General features: G+C 37.7%; 3 protein-coding genes across 8 annotated transcripts in view; 1 reads left to right on the top strand and 2 right to left on the bottom strand.

Annotated features, from left to right (window-relative positions):
* Nucleotides 1–837: 837 nt before the first annotated feature.
* On the bottom strand, nt 838–7,548 carry FAIM (Fas apoptotic inhibitory molecule). Of its 4 annotated transcripts, XR_009958787.1 has the most exons (7): nt 7,451–7,520; nt 6,940–7,087; nt 4,791–4,926; nt 4,195–4,423; nt 3,904–3,973; nt 2,725–2,774; nt 1,241–1,273 (listed from the first exon to the last, which is right to left on the bottom strand). XR_009958787.1 is itself a non-coding variant. In XM_062578837.1 (6 exons), exons 2-6 carry the CDS (start codon nt 7,041–7,043, stop codon nt 1,124–1,126), a joined length of 669 nt encoding a protein of 222 aa, XP_062434821.1. In that variant the 5' UTR covers nt 7,044–7,087; nt 7,451–7,548; the 3' UTR covers nt 838–1,123. The 4 variants fall into 4 exon arrangements, 3 of the variants coding, with proteins under 3 accessions (XP_062434821.1, XP_062434822.1, XP_062434820.1); XM_062578837.1 differs by lacking the exon at nt 3,904–3,973 and having other exon boundaries at nt 838–1,273; nt 7,451–7,548; XM_062578838.1 differs by lacking the exons at nt 3,904–3,973; nt 6,940–7,087 and adding an exon at nt 5,614–5,671 and having other exon boundaries at nt 838–1,273; nt 7,451–7,548.
* Nucleotides 7,549–7,674: 126 nt separating this feature from the next.
* Nucleotides 7,675–19,866, top strand: CEP70 (centrosomal protein 70). 3 transcript variants are annotated; one of them, XM_062579125.1, is made up of 16 exons: nt 7,675–7,929; nt 8,553–8,652; nt 8,814–8,937; nt 9,256–9,436; nt 9,760–9,929; nt 11,104–11,163; nt 11,966–12,065; nt 12,419–12,507; nt 13,147–13,221; nt 14,413–14,515; nt 15,186–15,356; nt 15,962–16,108; nt 16,693–16,807; nt 18,112–18,226; nt 19,164–19,243; nt 19,662–19,866. In XM_062579125.1, the coding sequence occupies exons 1-16, from the start codon at nt 7,921–7,923 to the stop codon at nt 19,721–19,723; spliced, it is 1,701 nt and encodes a 566-aa protein (XP_062435109.1). In that variant the 5' UTR covers nt 7,675–7,920; the 3' UTR covers nt 19,724–19,866. The 3 variants fall into 3 exon arrangements, with proteins under 3 accessions (XP_062435109.1, XP_062435108.1, XP_062435110.1); XM_062579124.1 differs by having other exon boundaries at nt 16,639–16,807; XM_062579126.1 differs by lacking the exon at nt 8,814–8,937 and having other exon boundaries at nt 7,676–7,929; nt 16,639–16,807.
* Nucleotides 19,867–21,165: 1,299 nt separating this feature from the next.
* ESYT3 (extended synaptotagmin 3) overlaps nt 21,166–21,752 on the bottom strand; it is a 33,849-nt gene continuing 33,262 nt past the window's right edge. The window contains exon 23 of the mRNA XM_062578839.1: nt 21,166–21,202. Coding sequence (XP_062434823.1) covers nt 21,166–21,202 — 37 coding nt within the window. The remainder of the gene's footprint in view (nt 21,203–21,752) is intronic.

The raw sequence follows: 21,752 nt of genomic DNA, 5'->3' as shown, positions 1-21,752 counted from the left end.
GCTTCTGCAGTACGTGGGCCTAGTGTGCTCTAATGGTCATCTCCATTGCTGTCTTACAGACAAATTGTGATTACCTGTTGCACACTGGTGTCAGATGGGCAGAAATCCCTTGTGAGCTTTAAGAATCACCTGAAATGTATACAAGCCTTGGCTCTAACAGAAATCCTAGGGCTGCTTTTAGACAGTTCCCTGGAAGCTTGAAAACACAATTATTCTATTCCTGTTTTAGCTTTTCCATTCAAGCAGTATATGCTTACCATCCCTTCCTGTCCTGTTTTTTCCTCACGTTTTGTGATTCACACATTACTGCCAAGAAGCCAGACAGTTGTTGATTTGAGGTTTGTTAAATAGCATTGAATCAATATGAGCTCTTCTAGCTTGCTTCAAGATATTTCAGTTTTTAGAAGGAGGTTCATAACAGGAAGGGTTTTGTAGCATGTATATTGAAGAGGCAGAAAGGAATGGAAACTCACTACAAAGTTTCTCAGCTACTGCAAAAGTTTGTAACAGACATCAATTTTCAGAAAGCCTTAGGGAGGCATCCAGTTTCTTTCTGGCAAAGTATAACATTTTTATTCTTACTCCAAGTAAGAGCATGTAGAAAGAACAGTTTTCATTGTTCAGTATATAACAGTATTATTTTAATACTGTTATACAAGTATTGGAAATGATGTATTTCTTTAATAACTGTTTTCTTAACTGCACCTGAAAAACACTGGAAGTCAGTGTAATAGAAAACGTAATTACTGAGAACATTTTAACAGCTTACTCCAGTGCCCAGCATGTGCTTTCTCCCCACTCCATATATACTCTCAGTTTAAAAGAATTCAGTCCTACTGAATATGGATCTTGCATTTTATTATAGCAGTTTTTCTAATATATAATTTCTACTCAAGTCCACCTCTGCTCTCCTTGCACTTATTATTTTATATATAATAAAAAGATTATGTAGAAGGTTGTATATAATTATTTTCATCTGGTCCTCAAAAAGATGAATTTCAGATACAGAAGCTAGAAAATAAAACCAGCACAAAGTAGATGTACAAGTAGTACATATTAAAATAATTACCACAGTAATTGAAAATTCCTGATCTTAGTCCTACAATAATCAGTTAACTAGAGTCTACTCCACAGCCTCTGGGATTTCTCTGTCATCCACAATAAGGGTATGAATAATTCCTTCCCTTCGTTTCCCACTACTGACAGCCTTAATGCAACAGTTGTGATCACCAACACTGAAGTGAGTTTCAGTCCCATCTTCTACAAATTCACCCTAGGAGAAAGGAGACAATATAATAGACAAGTGCTGTTTTTATAAAGCAAAGTATCAGTGCATCTGACTGTTTCCAAGGGCCCAGTCATTTGTATCTTCATAGCTAGATCAGCTATACTAGGTACTGGTGACAAAACGCAGCACAAATTTTGAACAAGGCTGCAAAGTCTCAGATACTGCTTTGTCAATGTTAAGACATCTGTATTTAAATGACAGTCCATTTTTTTCCTGATCAAGGAGGGAAGAGTTTGAGTTCTTCAAATATGTGAATTAGTATAGCCAATTCATGCCAGTAAAACAAAACAGAAGAGCCAGTTTTCTTCCATGATTTGCAGGAGAGCTGGTTTTAGCCAACTGAAGTGACAGTAAAGTGTGAAGGATTTAGTGCTGCCTTCTACAGCAGAATGAATAGATCCCTGAATTAATAGTGATAGTTACACATTTTAGATACACAGCTCCTGCATATGCAGCTGGATTTTGCCACCCATGTCTATTCCATTTTTGTCATCATCTCTGGGAGAATGAAAAAAATAGTAAGATACTAACATAAGTAGTTTCGTGAATATGTATACTCATAGCTTGCAAGACTATTCCCTAGTGCAGTTGTTACAGTGCAGAACTACATATAGAAATGACTGAAAACCATCAAGAGCTCTAATTCTCTGTGAGAAGATGTCTGTCCCACTGACTACTGAAATATTTGATAAATATTTTCATCCTGTTCTCAATTTTAGGAAAGTCATTGATTTTATATTCTCTACTCACATGGAGGACTACTCATGGCAATAATCACAGTGACAATTCTCTGGCAAGAAAGCACATCTTTCAAGGACAGGGAAGTGTACATAATAGGCATACTAAAAACCAATATAAAATAAAGAGACATCAAATAGATTAAGTCCTTTAGCTTGCAAGCTGTCAGTTTGTTTTAACAATGCAGAAGTGGCAGAAAGACAAGACAATCTGACAAAGTTTTTAAGAGTTAAGTCTTCATAGATTGGAGGCAGAGAAGCTACTCATTAAAGACCAGATATTCAAATTTGTCACCAGTAACCTGAATGGATGAGGTGGCTCTACAGTCCGCATCAAACTGGAGTTCATCCCACTCCTCTGGTAAGTGCTCTCTAGAAACCCTGAAAAACTGACCTAAAAGATTTGTCTTGCTTATCTAAAAAGTGTAACCAAAAGCATTGTTTATGCCTAGACTTTTGATGTTCTATTACGTCAGAACACAAAATACTGTTGGTTATAAAATACAGGGAAAGAAGCTCAGAATGGTTAATAGCATCCTAGCAGTCTATATGTATGTTTGTACTCTGTGGCAAAGTGAGGTAACTTGCTACTCACTGTGGCTTCACTAACGTATTAGCAAAAGAAACTACAGTATATATCCATAAGCTTTGGTTACGTAGCCACAGCCTATAGAAAAGCTTTGGAAAATGATCACATACCGCCGTTTCCATTTTTTTACCATTGCACCATACATCCATAGTGTCCTTTTCTGTGAAGGAAAGGAGAACAAGAAGTAGAAAGAACAAGATTTTTTTTTCCCCCTCCTACAGACAGATTTAGGAAAATCAAACCAAACCCAACCCCAAGCCCTGTTCCATTTTACTTCAGTTCCCAAAAGAAGTTTTTATTTAATTATAGTACATGGGCTACATAGTTTGTTCTTAAATTGGAGAGATGGAAGGCCCTGTCATCAACAGGCAAACAACCTCTCCCTAGCACTGGCTATTAACTCTGAATTGCTCTGAATATTGTCAGAGATCTTCTGACATCCTCAAACTAAAAAACTTGAGGACAGAAAAATGAAGCAATTTATGCTAATATTTAAGGACTGTTCGTTCAATGAAGTTCTGATTTTTACATCTTTCAGGTATGTTTAATTCAAGAACACTTTTACTTAATACCCTCAGAATTTCTGTGTTCTTAAAATCTCCTTGAAAACTCAAGTACTATCCATAATATAGTATGAAGAATCTTGCAACTGTTTTGTTTGAAACAGTTGCATTTTATTTTTTCCAGCATAACCTTAAGTTCGTTAGCTCTAGAATTCACATTACCGACACTGCCCTCCACTGGCAACTATTAGGAAGCTGAACCCTGCTTGCCTTTTAAGTACAAGGAGACTAAAACTCTAAGCAGACCAAGCAGGCCATGTCATAAACTCAATTTCTCACTGTTCCGCATTACCACCCCATCTCCAATACACAAAGTCTTACTTGATCTTAGGACATTCACTCTGTCTTCAGGTTTAATAAGAAATCATAATCCCAGATCTCATCTCTGAATCTAGCCTTACAGCAAAATACAAGTGGAAGCTTCTCCTCCCACCCCCCAAAATTTCCCAGTAGCTTCCTTCTACCCATTTGCTTGTAATGTTTTTGGGGAAAGGAAGAGAAGTGTATTGCCTTGTTATTAAGAAAGTGAAAAGATGTCATCTGAAGTTTTGAGACCAACTTTTTAGTTAAAAAGTGATGCAGGAAAAAAAAAAGCACGCTGATTATACTATCAAGAGATGTACAATAACACCATCAGACTTCTTCAGTTAAGCATTCCTTGACTTTGGTTAAGGTTCAGGAAAGCCTGGTTAGCAAATTAATACACACTTCCAGAGCATGCTTCACCTCACTACGGCTGTTCTACAGTTCTATGGATCCAGTAGCTGTAACACCTTCTGATCTTTGTCTGACAATGCTGTGACAGAACAGAAAACCAACATCAGGCTCACACAAGTCTAACCAGACCCTTATTTTTCAGACTGTTGTCTTTGGCATCAATTCCAAAGTGTTTCCAGACCACTCAGAATTTTACACTGTAACACTGCTAGCCACTGAACTACGTCTTAACTGCCAGTTATTAAATGCACACAGGTTTATTCGAAGGCAACAACATGAAGTCATTCAGTATTTACTTACCTAGAACAACTCTACACTCCATGCCATCCAAACTCAGTACCCATGTATTAGTTGTTTTTGACCTGTTCTCCATATACTTCTTTAGGCTTTTCCCATTGATATCCAAAGTATATTCATATGCAAAGCCACTGACTGCATCAATGTTAATAGTGGCTTTTGTTTTAGCTGCTCCAACAGTAAATGTTTCTTTACCTACTAATTTAAACATCCATTCTTTTCTTATTTCTTCCTGTAGAATAAAACAAAGACAACAGGTATTAATTAATAAACCTGAATATGTGTCTCAGTATTGAGGAATTTTGAATTAGAACTTGGGCAATGGCCTAGTACTTAATTATTTCAGTATGTACTAATACATAGTATTTTGCATGTACAGAGTGCCTCTGCCCAAGGACTGCAAATCACGTCATGAATACTCACTCTACCTTAATTGTAACTGAAGAGAGAATAATGTAGTTTATTAATAAATGCAAGTGAGGCATATTCAGTTGGCTTACTTTACATAATTTAGTCTTTTCTTTGTTCTGATGCATTCTGCATGGAAGCACACTTACAAGTCTGTATCATAGTGAATTTTGAGCATATAGTAATTTCACCTTTCCATCAACATAGACAACACGTTTTCCTGATGTGGTCCCATGTTCAAATTCAATCTTATGAACACCGTCACTTAAAGCTACTTCCCAAACGGCCACCAAGTCTGTCATCTTCTCTAAGTGGCTGTACCGGGACCTATAGAAACACCAACAAATTATATTAACTGTTGTTGAGAGAGTTCAAATACTGCTGAATTTAGTTCTAAGCTTTACCACTTTGTAGCAAGTCACCTTTTACAAACAAAAAATGAGACCTGAAAGCATAAATGTAACCAATTGTTTTTATTTCCTTTAAAGAAAACCCATCCAAATATGATGAAATACATCACAAAAAATAAACACAAAGATAGGTAAACAGGTTCACTTTGACTAACACCATACAAAAACAAATCCATCTAACCTCTAAAACTTCAGAGGCAGATGACAAGAGAATTTAAAAAAAGACTACACTTATATTTCAGATGCTTACAGACAGTTCTGTGATGTCTTGGCAGTCAGACAGTATTCTGTATACAGTATTCTAACTGGTCTGTGAAAGTGTTTTAGCCTTTTAAACTTGCAAACTAGTTAGGGCAACCAGGCTAAAGTTTTTTTTTTTTTTTATTGTCCGTAACATTTTTTTTTATAAATATTACTTACATCATTCAGAAATGTAACTATGCATGCACACACACACATTCCCCTTCCTCCTCATGGAGGGAAGAAATGCTGAGATAACCTTTCCTTCAAGTAGTTTTTAAACCTCAGATAAACTTGTAAGTGACTGCTGCAACTGTGGATCTCTCTTCAAACCTGCTCATACTGCAGTTCTGTTTTTTTTTACCTTAATTCATTTTCACCGACAGTAATTTCTTCACGGGATGCCATAGTAACCAAAACAGCTTTCAATCCAGTTAGCAGGAGGGGAAAAAAAAAAAAAAAAAAAGGCAGAATAGCAATAGAGAAGTGTTGGGAACTAAATTTTCCTAGTTTTCTCTGTTTAAGATTGTGGATTTTTTTTTAATAGTGTGGTGAACTATCATGCATTATCATATACATGATATAATACAAATGTAATTTTTCCTCTTAGACAAAAGGCAAATACAAGTTTATTTATAAGTATTATTTTACAAAATTAGTATGTGCGATTTATCCTAACTTTATTAGCACATCATAACTTTGTCACTTATTTGATGGAAAAAAAAAATGCTTTGCCTATTTTGTGAATGAAAGCTTAGAAACAGACCTGACCAAAATAGGAACCAAATCAAGAATTTCACAGCTCAGTCACCAACGGTAACACACTAGACCATTGTCACCAGAGGGAAAATGAAACAGCACACAAAGAGAGAATATCAAATTGAAACACTGTTAGGGAGAGCAGACAGGATGCAGGACTCCTTATGGTTCACAGTCACTGCAATATTGAAATCTTCCAATACAGAGAGCACTAAAAGCCTTGTTCTTGTCTCAGACCTCTAAATGTAAGCACCAGAGCCAGACTCAACAATTTCAACCACTGTATTAGTTTTCAACAGTTATATTAGCAATTTGACTTGGCAATTCAACCATAAAAGTCTGTCTTTACCACAAATAATTCAGTATTTTTTACTTCAATTTTTTGATAGTGCCTGCATTGTTTGTGTGTTTCTACAGCACTGCTGTCTTATTTTTAATCTTTAAGCTTTCCACTAAACATAATAGTTTATGTAGGAACTATAGAAAAATTAATGAAGAAAAATACTGTTGATCACACAAGCTATAACAAACCTCCCAGGGAATTATTTAAGCCTGTGGAATATAAATGCATAAGAATACTATACCACATTTTTCTTTCAAAGCATGTTCTATTGCTCTTATCCACGGTAGTTACCAATAGCTATAATTTAATGCAAATAACTTTTTGGTAAAGAAGTGGTACTTTTCATTGAAAAAAAAATCTATTGAAGTCAAGTCACGAGTTCTAGGATCTCTCTTCAGCATAACAGTAAGAATAAATTTAACATTAAAAATCCTTCAGTTACTTACTTCTAATCTAAAACATGCTCAAGTGTTACTGTATTACTATTATGTTTTTCCTCAGCAATTCTACACATTTCTATCCACTAGCTTAAAAAAAAAATCCAAAGACTGCAAGCTCATTTTTAAGAATATAAGGTTTAATTCTCACATTAGCGAGTTGTCTGTATCAACTAATAAGTGACAAGGGGTCTTTTTGTTGCTTTTAAAGTTTACAGTCTGGCTTCTATAAAGATCGCTCATCCTCTGGAGCATCAGGGAAGTTGAAAAATTGTGATTATTTCTGCATCTTCCTTCTCCTTAAAAAAAAAAAAAAAAAAAAAAAAAAAAAAAGGACTCAGGGTACTTATGCCCGTCCCTACCATCTTACCAAGACGAGCAGGGACCTCAAGTACAAGCGGTGCCGAAGAGGAGCCCTGCCCGGGCGGGCGCGGGCAGGGCAGGGGCTCCGGGCAAGGCCACCCGGCGCTGCGCCTCCACAGCGGCGGCCGCCGGCAGCCCCTAGGAGCCGCCTCACAAGCCGCGAGGCCGGAGAAGCCGCTTCCCCCCGCCCGCGGCCGAGCGGTCTCGGAGGCGCCGCTCATTCATCCCGGCCGCAGTGGGTTAAAGACGCCCCCAGGAGAGGCGCAGGCGAGCCCCGGCCGCGGCGGTCCCGCTCCTACCTGCGTGGGGCTCCAGCCGCTGCAACCTCCACGGCACCGGCACCGGTACCGGCACCGCCCCCGCGGCTCCCGGCGCCTCAAGATGGCGGCGAGGCGGCGCGCGGGCCCCGCTCCGCCCCTCCTCGGCGGGCCGTTAGGCGCAGCTCGCGCAGGGTCGCGCGGGCCCCGGCCGCGGCCACGGCGGGCGCCGTGAGGCGGCGCGGGCTTCCCGCCCGCCCCTCCCTTACACACCGCAGCGCCGCCATCGCGGGCCGGCGCCTGAGGCGCGGGGGCCGCTGCTCCCCTCCCCGGGCTGGCAGCGGCGGCGGCGCCGGGCGGCCGCCGTCTACCGGGTGCCTGTAGCTTGCCCTTTTCCTTCCCCCTCCTTTTTTTTTTCCCTTCTCCCCCCTCCTTTTAACGTTCATCTCTAGGCAGCTTCCGATCAGGGCCCGGGCTGCTCTGTCCGCACGTTTGAACAGAAATCCCTCACTATGACAGAGGTATCGTACAGAAACCGAGTCGTTTGTTCGTCTAGTTGATGCTGCTTATTATTTGAAGTTTAAAAATGCATATTTTTATATATAATGTATAATATATATCATAGTATATAATATATAATGTATATTATAATATATAATGCATAATTTATATATGTACATAAAAAGAGCTGCCCACAGCCTGTTATTCAGATCCTCTGAGGCTTCACCTGTGCTGGAGCCCCAGGACAGGAGGGGACCATGCCCCACTGCCTGGACCAGCTCTCTGCAGGATGCCCTAAAATAGTAAAGTTAGATGAGTGCCTTCCCCCCCCCCTTTTTTTTTAAGAAAGATAGTATTTTTTTAAAAATCATTTTCAAAAGTGCTTCTCTCTCAAAGTGCAAAAATATCTGTCAGGAAAATGAGATATTGTGTATATTTTTTCACTGTATTTTTCCTAATATTTTTTGCAGATCGTACTGAAAAGTCTTTTAAAGTCACCTGTAGCAATTGTGGCTTGCTGTGTTGTTCTTTTATTTGGGGGCATTTGATATCTTCCGCTGTGTACGCAGCTAGAAGATACAGCAGACTGTAAGTTGATCTTCAGCATTCAGATTCCCGTCTGTTCTTGTTCTCCCAACTGCAGCAGGAGAAAGCAGAATGGGAAGACTTAAACAAACTATTAATGCGTCATGGGTTGAAACCTGTGAGCTTTGCTGCCCCAGGAAACGGCAGAAATTTATCAGGTAAGGACATGCTATTTTTACAAGTTTCTGTATTTGAAAATACAAGCCGAAGTTCATAAACCCTCCTTAAAGCTGTCATTTCCAAATGCTAGCAGAGATGCAGTCTTCTCCAGTTACCGCAAGGCTTTCATTATGACTTTGTTCATTTTAAATATCTCCAGATATGATTGTCTTTGACAATCAGTCTTCTCTGGGGATAAGAGTTGCCTTAAAAACACTGGTGGAAGATACAGACCGACATCAGAAAATGATGCGTGGGCTTATGGAGGCTAATCGTCAGCTTAGGTAAGACTTAGTACTAACGCAAACCAAAAGTATTCTTGGTGTCTGTTCTCTGCCAGGTGGAGCTCATGTCACACATGAGGCCCAAGACCGTTTTTGTGGGGTTTCTGTGAAATGTGACAGACAATGTTGGCGTGGTTCCTTTTGGGCTGTTCTGTCATTTCATCTGCTGCTTCTTCCCATAGCAAAATATTTCCCATACCTGCTACCATGGGCCATTAATGAGTATTAATAAATAACATCTGTCAGCCCTGTGCCTCCTTCATTGTATTTGTGAAATAAGTTTATTCTAAATTGAGGATCAATTTTTGTTTTGATCAGAGATGAGGTACGTCAGGAACGAGGTCGGGCATCTCGACAAGAACAACGGGCTAATGATTTGGAAAATGTGGTAAAGAACATTAAATCCAAAATTTGTCAGCTGGAAGATGAGACGATAGCTAAGGTTTGTCAGCAACAGAATCAAGTCAAAGAACTTCAAAAGGATCAACGGGTTTCACAGGTAATTCTGGTAAACCTGTTTGAGAACTCAAACTTTTGATTTTTATTTAAAAGCTCTAAAAATAATGACACTGGTCAAAATAAATACAAGTCTTTTGTCTTAAAGCTATTACAATGTTTATAGCTAAGATTTTTCAAGCCACACAGAATTTTGTAATGATAAATTAGAAAAATATATGTGTCCCTCTTTCACTGTCTCTTCAGTATGGCTAGTGAACAACTACTAAGCTTCCTTGTGAGCAGCTGCCTACTTGGGCAAGTACAATGTTGTCTGCAGCTTGTTTGTTAAAATAATTTCCAAATACTCCTGTTACCTGTTCACAGGCAAAATATCGACAGCAACAGGAAAAGTTGCAACAACAGGAAGAGACTATTGCCCATTTGAAGAGGGAGCTGTACAAGGTTGGAATGGAGGAGCAACAGCGTGTCGCCACTCAAAACAAAATGTTTTGCCAATTTTGCAAAAGAGCACCCAAGTCTCTTCTGGATCAGCAGTAAGCATTTTTCTTCCACTGTTATACTGATGAGTGTAACATTAAAGGAGGAAACACATTCTAAAATAACAATTCAATATTTTGATTTTTTAAAAAATGAGTGCCTTAGGAGTGCCAGTTGAAGTATGAATCCTTGTAGAGTACATTAGTTCAATAAACTTTTCTTGTATACTGAAAGTGAGCTGCTTAAGTCTTTGAAGAAAAGCAAAAATTACATCCACTGTACACTAGGTGTCAGCAGAGAAAAGAGAATGATACTCTGTTTAGTCTGGAACTCCAGCGTCTGCTAGGGTGATCTCATTCTGGGATTTTAATTTTTTAAATGTGAATGTTAAAGAAACAACAGAAATCTTTCAGTTTTAAAAAGTAGTATTTGCAGGTGCTAACTGCAGGCTTACTGTAAAGCTTTGCAGTTACTGTCGTGAAGGTTTTGCAAGTACTCTATACCTCTTACGATAAGGTCTCCATACTTACACTGTAAATCAGAGCTTTGCCAATTCTCACCCCTTGCTTAACTGTGTTGGTGTGGCTGGATCTGCCATTTTTGACTGGTGATGTTAACCTGGAACAATTTTCAAAGTGACTATGCAGCCTGACTTTTTCTTACTCTGCCCTCACTAAATGAGATCACTGGATTTGGTTCACTGCATTTTCTCACATATAGCTCCAAAGCAGAAAATCTCTGTGTCCCAAGTGTAAGGGTAGTTTCCTTGTTGTTCAGTTGTTTTGTGGCTTTAGTTTTTGTAGCCGCATACCTTGAAAACACTTTTAATTTCTTTTCCAGTCAGATATTCTTAGGCTATGTGGAATCTGCGCTCTTTTATCTCCCTTAGTGGTCTCTGCAGTCTAGAACTTGTGAGCGGTGCTAGGCTGCCAGCCTTGCTGAGTAAACAGCGCTACAAGGTGGGGAGGCTATCAGGAAGGTTTAGTTTTTGTCTCCCGAATAATTTTGCCACTTTAAGTCTGGTGCAGAATTAACGTCTATGCTTTTCTGCTTTGGAAGGCTGTGACTGTGTGTGTTCAATGTGAGAGAGAACTACTATTTGATGCAATCACTAGTGAAACAGTGCAGTTGTGTAAAGCTGTCCTGCACATATGGATTTGCTACAATATCTTCAAGGCATGATTTTTTGAGAATATTAGAAACTCAGTATATCATTTTTCTTCTCTTCAGGTTTCTTTGTCTAATTGATCATTATGAATCTCAAATCAATCAAATGAAAAAGGAGCTAAGGTAGGTGTAATCTTTAATTCTAACCTTTGATAATGCCTCATGGTCCTGCTGTTCAAAGTTCTGTAGTGTGCTCCCATTCAGATAAACAGGAACATTGCCATGGATTTCCTTCTGGAAAGGAAGGTAACAGGCATTTCCTGGAGATAGTGATAACTGTTCATGATTGTTCTTGTATGAAGCCTATAATGGTAAATGTTGTGTATTTTGTGTTCCAGAAGTCACTAATTTGTAAGAAACAGAAAAGAACTGTAATGGTCTTATAAGTTTGGATTCATCCTGGGAATAGCTGTCAGTCAGTCTAAGCAGCTGGTCTGTCAGGAGGCCAGTACAGCTAGGAAGTTGAGAGTATTTAGGTACTTGAGCTGTAATATATATGTATTTTTTCCGCTGTCCTTTTGCAGTTGTTCATAAGCAGTTATTATACCGGCTGTGCTCGGCTGACTGCTCTCCCTAAACAAAGGAAATACCAGCTTTTGAGCTTTGTCATGGTGCCTACATGGTACAAAGCAACTCAGCAGATCCCTGAGTCATTCCCATAATTTGAGATAATTATCTTGAAAACTGAAATGGAACCTTGCTTGTACTGGAGTTTCTTTGGAGGTATAAGTATACTCGATTAGTATATGAAACAGCTTCCCAGAAATAATTGAGAAGAGCAGTGGCTCTTCGGGCAGAATTATTATTCTGTTTATTTTGCAATTTATTGACACTTTGTTATGAAACATAACTGCTAACTAAAACAACGTAGTTCTTTGAGGTAACTGAATTACAGTAAGGTAAAATAATTCATTTTTCCCAATAGGCAATACAAAAAAGATGAAGATCATGTACAGACAGAAGTAGAAAGCGGAGAAGAATCCTTAAATCTAGATGTTTCTCCTAATTATAGAGCACTACTCACGGTACGGTATTGCTAAGAATAAATCAGCGTAGATCTCTAAATAAGCCTTGAAAAGCCACACAGAAATAGGTAATTTTTTTTCTTAGTTTGTAAGCTTTTCATGCAGGGTTCACTGTCGTTATGCAGATTCAGTGCTGAGAAATTTTTTTGCTGAAGACTGAACAGACCTCTCTAATCACAGGTCTCCACCTGTGATCTAGTGCAGCATGCTTTTGATGGTTACTGTAACGTCATCCAGGCTGACTTGGTATAATAAGCAAATGGAAGTTTCTCTAAACATACATACTTCGAAGTGCTCAAGTTTGATTATGGAATGAGTGGGGAAAAAAAGAAATAATACAGTCTATGTTGCAGTCTTTCCAGAATCAACTTGTTGAAACAAAAGCCAGGAATGAGCAGCTTTTGCTTGAAAATACAAATCTCAAGAAAGATTTGGAAATAAGGTGAGACAGGATAAATATCATCCTTTTTTAAAGGTACTTCAGTAGACTTTGCTTTCAAAGAAAAAAAACCAAAAACACCGGCAGTTGTAAAAGTGTAATACATAATCTGCCTTTAAAAGCAATTAATAAAAGTAGGATACAGCAGGAACAATCAACTTTCACTCCCTACACTATTAATAGTGACTGTTAAGTGGTTATTTTACTGTGGCTTGTCTCTGACAGTTGTGTTGATACTTAAAGCTAGAGCAGTAGAAGTGCATGCAGGTAGAGCCTGAGTTCTTGATGAGCTGACTGTCCCAGCATGCTTACAAAAACTTGGTCTTTATACTAGTAGCATTACTGCTAAGCATGATTTCCACTTAAAATTGCGGGACCAGGTATAGATTCAGACCTTTTTAGTAAGAAAACAGCCTGATTCAGCAGGGTGTTTCTTTTTCTTTCTTCTTTCTTCTACTTTTTTTTTTTTTTGATGGTGTCAAATATATGCATTAGAGCTGTTGTTACACAGAAATGCTGCAGAACTTTATCTCCAGAATGATGTTGCAGCACTGTCAAAGCTCTCTACTGTTCTGCTTGAATGAGTTATATCGATGTCTTCAAATACCAGACATATAATATGGTACTTTCCCTTTCCAACAGGCCAACTGCACAGGAATTAAAACTTTACAAGCACCAAGTGAAGAAACTAGAAAAAACTTTAAAGAAAACTATCCAGTAACTATGTTTCTTCAGTAACTTTCATGAATCATTTGAACTTGTAAAAGCAAAGATACTTAACGACCTGTAATGTGGATAGTGGCTTTTAAAGCATGTACCTTATCATTCCTGGTTTACGGGCAGCAAATGCTACTGGTCTCTCCAAAGATACCTTGTGAATCCGAAGCGATTGACCTGGTGCCCAAATGGGAAGGAGTACACAGCAGTATCTTTTTCTATTTGATTTTGTCTTTTTGGATTTGATTTGAATGCTATCATAGGCAATATAGATGGGACCAAAATGTGATGTTTGCTACTTCCACAAGCTACAAAGAAAGTTATTGCTTGCATTGTTGATTATAAATGATAGTTATTTCTCTTAGTCATTTATTCTTAAATACTGGAGTTAGCAAAATGTTTCATTTACTGAGGTTATATCCATCCTATCCTTAGACATTTACTTGGTGAGTTTTTTCTGCAACATTGCTAAGTGCATTCAAGTTAGTAGAGCTCTAATATTGATAAAAGATACCTTCTATCTGTAATTTGACTTGATCATTTGTGTGTGTGTATACTGAATACTAAGTAATTTATAGCATAGTACATATCCTGAAAAGGATATCACTTAAACTTTAAAAATGCTTGATTTTTTTTTTTCATTTTATATTGACTATATTTGAGTGGTCTCTTTTCTCATGTAGTGCATATGATCTAGATGGTAAATTTTAGACCAACAGTTGTCTCAAACGTAACAAGAAGGGTAGTGAGCTTTATATAGTAAGTTGGGAGAGATGTTCAAGCAGCAGTAGGTAAAGAATGTGAGCACTCAGTGTTATAAAAACATCCAAATGTCTGTGTGATTGACAGCATGAAATTTGACCCTTTCAAATAAAATTCTGGATTTCAACTCTGACCATTGTAGAACCACCAGTAGCTGTATGTCTGGTGTGGCTTATTCTAAATTAATAGGCAGTCTGGATTAACATCAACCAGGAAACTTGAGCTATGTTATTTATGATATTTACATTAGGTATTATATTTTTCAAACAGTTCAGTTTGATGGAATTGTATTGGCAGGCATCATAAAATGGAGATTTTTACTTTGTAGGTGCAAGTGTGTGTGTTACGTATATGGTTCTCTAATCAAGTTGAAAGTAGCATCTCCTGCTGAGGGCACTTGTTTAACTTACTCTATGTGTTTGTATGTAGATCTTCAGGGAGTAGCACTGGAGAAAGAATAAAAGAAAAGAAAGAATCTGAGGGCACTGCAGGAGAAGATCAGTTGCAGGCAGTTTGCCAGCAATACTTACAGGTATGCAGATTTCATCTTTATTGCATGCATCGAGCACTCTCATAATGTCATACAACTAATGAGACTTGTTTAACTAGGCAAACTGAAGCATGCTATTTTGAGTCCAAGGGTTCATATAAAGTCCTCTACACAAAATGGGAAATGTTTTGAATTTGGCAGTGAATGTAGGCTTATTCTTAATTATTTTTAGTGTAAACTACCTTAAAATATAGCAAGAAAGCAGAGACTAGTTTGGCAAACATCACATCAGCGATTTTGGTGGAAGTCTTTCCAGGACATGGTGTCTGTTCAAGGTCCTGTGCAGAGCATATCCTTTTGTTATGGTTTTAAAAATGCCTGAGGAGATAGTGGGTTTTATTTTTCTTTGAATAAAAAAGCAAATATAATAGATTAGCAACATGTAGGCTATATAAGTGACAGTGTCATGAAGGGATACATTTTAAATACTTCTGAAGGGAAAGTATATTTGCATTATTTTTGTATTTCTTCTAGCTGATGTTTTTAAATCCTTGAATCTATTACGCTTTGAATGCATTTGTAAAATTCAACGATAACATTGGAACTATTTATGATTTAATATTTAGACTAAATTATGGCTGTGCTGTTATGTGATTTTATTACAAGATGTTCTAGATTTTTGAACAACAAGGTGATTTATTTGGTGTTGAAGGTTTTGTCCAGTATTGATTCTGTTATAAGAAGTCCAAGAGCTCCTCCGCTAATATATAAGCACAATAAAGGGCCAGTCCACAATTATATCAAAGAGAATGGACAGGAATGTGGATTTGAGCACCTTCTTCCTACTATAGAAATGTGGGCAGATCAGCTCATGGCTGTAAAGGTAATATGTTATTGTCCTTTATATTCTTTTTAAAAATTACTCTGTGTGTGTGTGTGTGTGTTTGTGTAGGTTTTGTTTTCTGACCTGGTGTTACCTGCTATCCATCTGTATATGACTTTAAAACATAGTAAGTGAAAAATGTGCAGTGTGCCTGCAGGCCTGATAAATACTTAGCCAATAGACACAAGGAATGTTTGTTTACTGGCTGAGTCCCTAACAATACGTGTAAGCTTTGGAGCCTATGTGCTTTATACATCACTAATGATGTGTTCTCTCCCTTCCTTTTGTCTTGCCAGAACCTTAACTTTTTGATTTAAATACAAGTAATTTTGTTTAAAAACAAACTCTGTGACCAACTCGTCCAATATTTACTGAAGCAATAATATACAAAGTACTTTTGTTTTCTGAAATTAGTGCTTTTTTTCTTTAAAAACAATCAATGTAAGCAAGGTTTTCTGTTTAAATCCATGACAACTAAAACTTTACTGTCTGTAATGTTGTATTGCTTTTGCATATGCGAAACAGAAAATCTATCTGATTCTATAATAAAAACAACCTTAAGTAGTTACTTTAATAACAGTTGTGTCCCCCCTCCCTCTTAAAAGGATTTGCATAGGTCCTTGAGAAAACTGTCTCTGGAATTGGTGCCCTGGCACGTGACAAATCCCCAGGATAACAGAGAAGCTGTACGAGTTGAAGAGCTTCAGTTCATAGTAGATGCAATTTTAGAAGAAATGGAAAATAAGGAAAAGGTAATTCTTACCAAGGGTCTATAATCAAAAGTTATTCTGAAATGCTTAAATGTGTTCTTCACACGTTGGTTAAATTTGTGCATTTGAAAGCCTCGTGGGGTTGCAGAAATAGCTGCTTGAAGATATTCAATAGTCAAAAGCTATTTTAATATGAAAGATAAACTCACCTTGGTGAAGACTCTACTTTAATCAGTCATTTGACCAACGATGAATTTGCATTGCCCTCTAGTCTCTCAGGTACCATTCTGTTCTGTCTTGCTCAGTCAGCATTAAGAATACATAAACATGCTTACCAAGCAACAGAAATTAAAGCTTTCAAAAGAATATTTTTTGGTTTACTGGAAACTTGTATCTGAAAACCCTCTTTACAATGTATCTTTAGATGTAACAATATTTGAAATGCCTTAATTTAAAAAGGGAAGTTACACCTGCTTTTCTTGGTAGGCTAGTTTTAAGAATGTTTCATAGTGTAAAAGAATTTTTGCTTTGTTAAAGCAGGAACTTTGACAGATTATTTCTACTTGCTACAGAGCAGCCAAACACCGTCCTTACAAACACTGCATGCAATCGTCTCTCACTTCCAGAAGTTGTTTGATGTGAGTTCTCTGAATGGTGTTTATCCACGAATGAACGAGGTTTACACAAAACTTGGAGAAATGACCAATGCTATGAGAAATCTCCATGAGCTTCTGGAACTAGGTAAAGACGTGCCACCTAGCACTCATTCAGACTCTTTCCGTAGGAATAAGAAGCTAAGTGAAAGGCTGATCTCTATAGAAAATACATTGAGGTGATGTGAAATTAGTAAAGTAGGTATATTCTTGACTGCAAAGATAAAAATGTTGTTTTCAAATGAAGTTTAAATAGGAAAAATATAATATTAAGAAGCTTGTCTGTTGTGTTCAGCAGTTGCTGAAGAATTCCAAGGTGGCAGAAGAAAGGAATAACATCATATTGAAATATCTCTTACTTCACACAGCTTTGTTTCCCAGTTGATGACTTGATTTGCATTTCTCCTCAACCATCTTTCTATTTCAAAGATAACAAGTTTAAGAAGATACATTACATATATGTATTTTCATTTGGAACAGTTGTTATTTAGATAAATAGCTCAACCAGTGCTGTAGGTTTCTCCTCAGTAATTCATTCAAGTGTAAGCATGTCCAGTTCTCAAACTTCTTATTCTGCTAAACTTTGGGGAAAAAAAAGAAGTTAAAATGAGTCAAAAATTAAGCACCAGTACTTAGAGATCTACTTAGTTCCTTCCAGGTACCCCCTCTCTTCCAGTTTGGTACTTTTACAGAACAGTGGCTGCTAGTCTTCCCTGAACTCATGGGTTTAAAGACTTGGCTGCTCCATAGGGCAAGGCTCCTGGAATGTCAAGGTCTCCTTTTGAGCCTTATTCAAAGGAGGAAGCAGATTTACTGCCTGTTGCCAGAACAGGATATGAGGGAAGGCGTCATGTCTTAAACACACAGGCAGGGAGATCAGAGGCTACTTCCTTTAAAAATAGTCCCTCTGCGATTGATGGAGGAGAGCACAAGGGACCTGGTCCTTTGATCAGAGTAGCCAAAGCAGGTAAAAATCAATACTGAAGCAGAGTTCTCGCTAGTAACCAAATACTTACAGAGCAGGTTCCTTGTTGGCCTACACCATATACCATGCTTATACTGCATTACAGGAACTTAATATAGTTTTAGTTGGCTTTTTTTTCCATTGACATCATAGAATGCACTTTTTAGTACCATCTCTGATATGAAAAAACACACCTCTGACAAGTGTTTCAGTTGCTAAGGGATACATGAGCAATCCTCCGCTTCCAGTAACGTTAATTTATTTCTAAGTGTACTTTGTTTTCTGTGAAGGAAGGAACTTGTATGCTTAGATTTGTGAAAGCTAAATGAAACCTAGGTACTGGCAAGAACTGAATTATGTCTAAAGTATTTTCCTGTTACTAGTCATGGTTGTGGTTTTTTTTTGTTTTTTTTTTTTCTTCTCCACAGACAACTCTGCTCCACCCACTGTAGTAGTAGATACTGTTGGGAAACTGTGTGACATAATCAATGAAAATGTGACTGAGCAGGTGCAGCAGCTTCTAGGGACCCAAGACATCCACAGGTATTTGGGGTGGTTCCACTGGTGAGAACTCCTTAAATATCAAGTTAGTAACTGGCTAAGGCAGATACTGAAAGTGATTTTTGTTATCTGCTACAAAGTTAGAAAGCTATAACAGTATTATCCTTGAATAATTTTTCTCCTTAGCAGCTTTATCCAGTTGAAAGTAAGGCGAGAAGGCTCCAAAACACCTTTTCAGCTTTCCTGGATAGTGTGATAAAATAAACCTATTAAAGATGTTTTTTTCGTAAGGAGACACAACAAATACTACATGTGGATGTGAAGGAGAAAGTGTTGCAAGGTTTCAAGTGTAATATTAAAATTCTATTAGTTGTTGTGAGAACATATGCCTCATACTCCCTACAAATAGCTTGGGAACTGGGTAAATCCTGCTTTCTTCTTCAACAGATGAAAATACTCATATCCTTGGTAGCAGGCTGTAGGAGCTTATGTTCAGAATTTGCTATGCAAGAGTACAAAAAAAAATAGTTGTAGGCAATAAGTCTAACACGTGCTAAGGTAACAGTACCATCTCCCTCAGCCTTTGTCCACTGCTTTGCAGCTCTAACTAGAGAATAGTTGCTGGTAAGAGATTCTTTGCCATCTAGTCTGAAGCACTTGCATCAGCCACCCCCAAGTGGTATATTTAGCATACATAGACTAATGTTCTAGTCCAGAAATTCCATGACACAAGGTGAGGTGGAGAGGAAGGATGTATATAGTACAGAAGCAGTGAAATTTTCAACACCGATAGTCCTTTGCCAATTAACAGTTGTTGGCTGCAGGTTTCACAACTCAAGAATGCATGTTTGGCATAGCTGGAGTTGCACACTACTTAGTAGTATTGTTTTCAGAAACTTATGACATAGTATGGTACAGCAGCCAAGGAGATGACCTGCCTTTGCATCTTTGATCTGACAGTCTTACTTATACATTTCAGCATAATCAATAAGCTAGAAGAACATGAATGCTTCTTTCCACCATTTCAAGCTCTTGTTCAGGATTTGCTCTGTCTGCTAGGTAAGTCATATCTGTAACAATGTTAATTGCCTTCAGGCCACAATTTCCTCCTCTTCAAACTTTAAATAGCTAACAAGTGTTTTGTTTACCCCTGATGTGCAACTCTCTATATCTAAAACACAAGGAAGATGTGGGGAAAAGTGCTACAAAATTTAGCCTCACTCTTCTATCTTTCCACAGCAAGTGAGCAAAATACAAGTTTTTCACTGAAAAGTGGATTGCTGTTCAATCATATTACTCATCACATAAGATAGCTTAAGTGCAGATTTTTCTGAAAGCACTAATATGTTTGAGGAGACTATTCCCTATGGTACTTCTGGCTCATCAGTTGTATTTCTGAACATTTAAGCTATAATTTTGGTGAAGTTGAAGACATTCTACATTACATTTTACTACTTTGCTTTTTGTTTTGTTTCAGAAATCAGTAACCTGGATGATATTTTACCTACTGTGAAAAAATTGAAATTGGTAGCTAGTTAAGCATGTTTTATCTGCCCTAACAAGAACTATTTTACCTATGAATGTACCATGCAAATTACATACAGCTACCTCTAACATTTGTGACCCTAAAGGACAGTTTCACAATATTTTGACCTAAATAAAAGCTTGACTTTGCCACTGCATTCTTTTATTTCTCTTAATTATTTCACAGTCAGTTTAAGAAAGATTTCTTATTACCACAGATAACTGGTCTCTTAAGTTCTAGAGAGAACTGCTACATGCTGATATTGGTCTAGGAAAACAAACTCAACATAAAGCCAGAAGATGGTTATATATAACCCCTATGCATATTGAATGGTACACAAAGCACCTTTGTCTCATGCTTGCTAACTGCCCTCGTCCCAACGCTTCCATCATTTGACAATGTCTTGGTTTTCTGGAGAGTCTACTTCAAAATGCCATTTACATCTTTAGATAACTTTGAGATTTGAGTTAGTGACCCTCTCCTCTCCTCAGTTACTTACCTGATTTCATGCTTCCGAATTTGTGCTGCAAAGTGGTTGTCAGTGAGTATTTCTGGTTTTGGATTAAGACAGACTAATTAAGGTAATCCCATCTGAAAATATTTGAAACTCACTTCAGGTGGTAGTTCATGGATTTCTACCTAGCATGGCTTTAGTATTCATGGTCTCCTTCTGAAGGTCGGTCTTAGAAAGGCACAGATCAAGTTTCTTAAGCAAGACATTTAAAAGTTTATTGTACAGAAACAGGTACACTGAGCTTCCAAAAATATTTCAGTGTATTCTACTCCAACATTATTAAGCTTAGTTTACAAAACTCTGCTGTTCCTCAGGCAGAATGCTTTACTATCAATTTTGAAGTGTACTGTAACAAAGAACAGAACATGTTAAGGCATGACAAACTAAACCTCAATAACATCTTGGTAAACTAATCTCCCTGCTTTCTGGAAGCTCATTATATACATACCTGCAGCCACAATTTAAGATACTAATTTCATAGTTTCTCAAAACTAACAGCCATTAAACAGTTTCTTTGAACACTTCTGAAGCCTCAGAGGTGAAGGATGCTGTTCAAAAATCTGTTCTTTCACAGGTGCAGTGCTTTCAAATGTTGTTAAAACAACATAAAATCCTGGGAAACTAAAACTGCCCAAGCAGAGCAATGACATGTAGCTGACCAAATCTAAAATAACTTCAGGTGCAAGGCTTGCTTAAGAAAGTTTTCATACTTCTTAAGGGTTCTTTGGGGAAAATATGCCAGAAACAGCAAAAGTGACTATTGCTATTTAGACTTATTACTTAAATAAGAACTAATCACTAAGTAGCATCTTTTAAATATACATGTCCTGAACAGGAGACTGCTCCAAGTTTGCAGTGACTGTTCAAAATGCATTAATTACAAAAGATATGTACATTTTTTATAAAGTTTACAAATTAGTAATTTATGCATATGAGAAGAAATCAGCTTTTCTTGCATCTACTTCTTGTCAGCTCATACCTGCAAGACAGATACAGCAAGTAATTACAACAGTTACAGGCTTTTAATAATTTTAACTGGCACAACTGAGGAGGAGACTTAGCTGCTTTACTGCTTGTGCTTCATAGGCAGTGAGGGGAGGGAGAGTTCAAAGATGGACTCAAACTTCAGTTCTTTACCAGGAACTTTGAATGAGTCATTTTTATCCTACTCTCATAATTGCTATATGCCTACGTAAGACACAGGCTCAAGTCAGGCCACAGGGAATTGGTTTTCCTGTCTTGCTGACCAGTACCTGCACTGCATTCCTTGGGCTCCTTCATTGAAGGAGAAGGAAAAGCTACAAGCCATTAACTACAGACTTAAGGGGGGGGGGGAATCCAAAAAAACAGGTTCCTATTTTTTGCCTCAGACCAATACTTAAGGTTTTGAAGCCTGAACCACAACAAACATGCAAGCAAACCCATGAATAGCTTATCATAATAGCTTTTATAAATGCTTTATAATTATAGTTGTACCATATTTATATACACTGCTGACCAGAATAGTAATTTAGTTGAGATCTTGCTAC

This window comes from Rhea pennata, chromosome 6 (genome assembly GCF_028389875.1).
Source record: "Rhea pennata isolate bPtePen1 chromosome 6, bPtePen1.pri, whole genome shotgun sequence".
Lineage (NCBI taxonomy): Eukaryota > Metazoa > Chordata > Aves > Rheiformes > Rheidae > Rhea > Rhea pennata.
Note: the sequence above shows the minus strand (reverse complement) of the source record. Positions and strands in the feature narration are given on the sequence as shown.

Coding starts and splice junctions, on each gene's coding strand:
- CEP70 (XM_062579124.1), top strand. Junction 8,938..9,255: donor GAGGCTAATCGTCAGCTTAG/GTAAGACTTAGT, acceptor TGTTTTGATCAG/AGATGAGGTACGTCAGGAAC. Junction 12,066..12,418: donor ATTATAGAGCACTACTCACG/GTACGGTATTGC, acceptor TCTATGTTGCAG/TCTTTCCAGAATCAACTTGT.
- FAIM (XM_062578837.1), bottom strand. CDS start 7,043: ATGCTCCAGAGGATGAGCGATCTTTATAGAAGCCAGACTGTAAACTTT. Junction 4,424..4,790: donor TTGTCTATGTTGATGGAAAG/GTGAAATTACTA, acceptor TTTATTCTACAG/GAAGAAATAAGAAAAGAATG. Junction 1,274..2,724: donor GTAAAAAAATGGAAACGGCG/GTATGTGATCAT, acceptor CCTTTCTCCTAG/GGTGAATTTGTAGAAGATGG.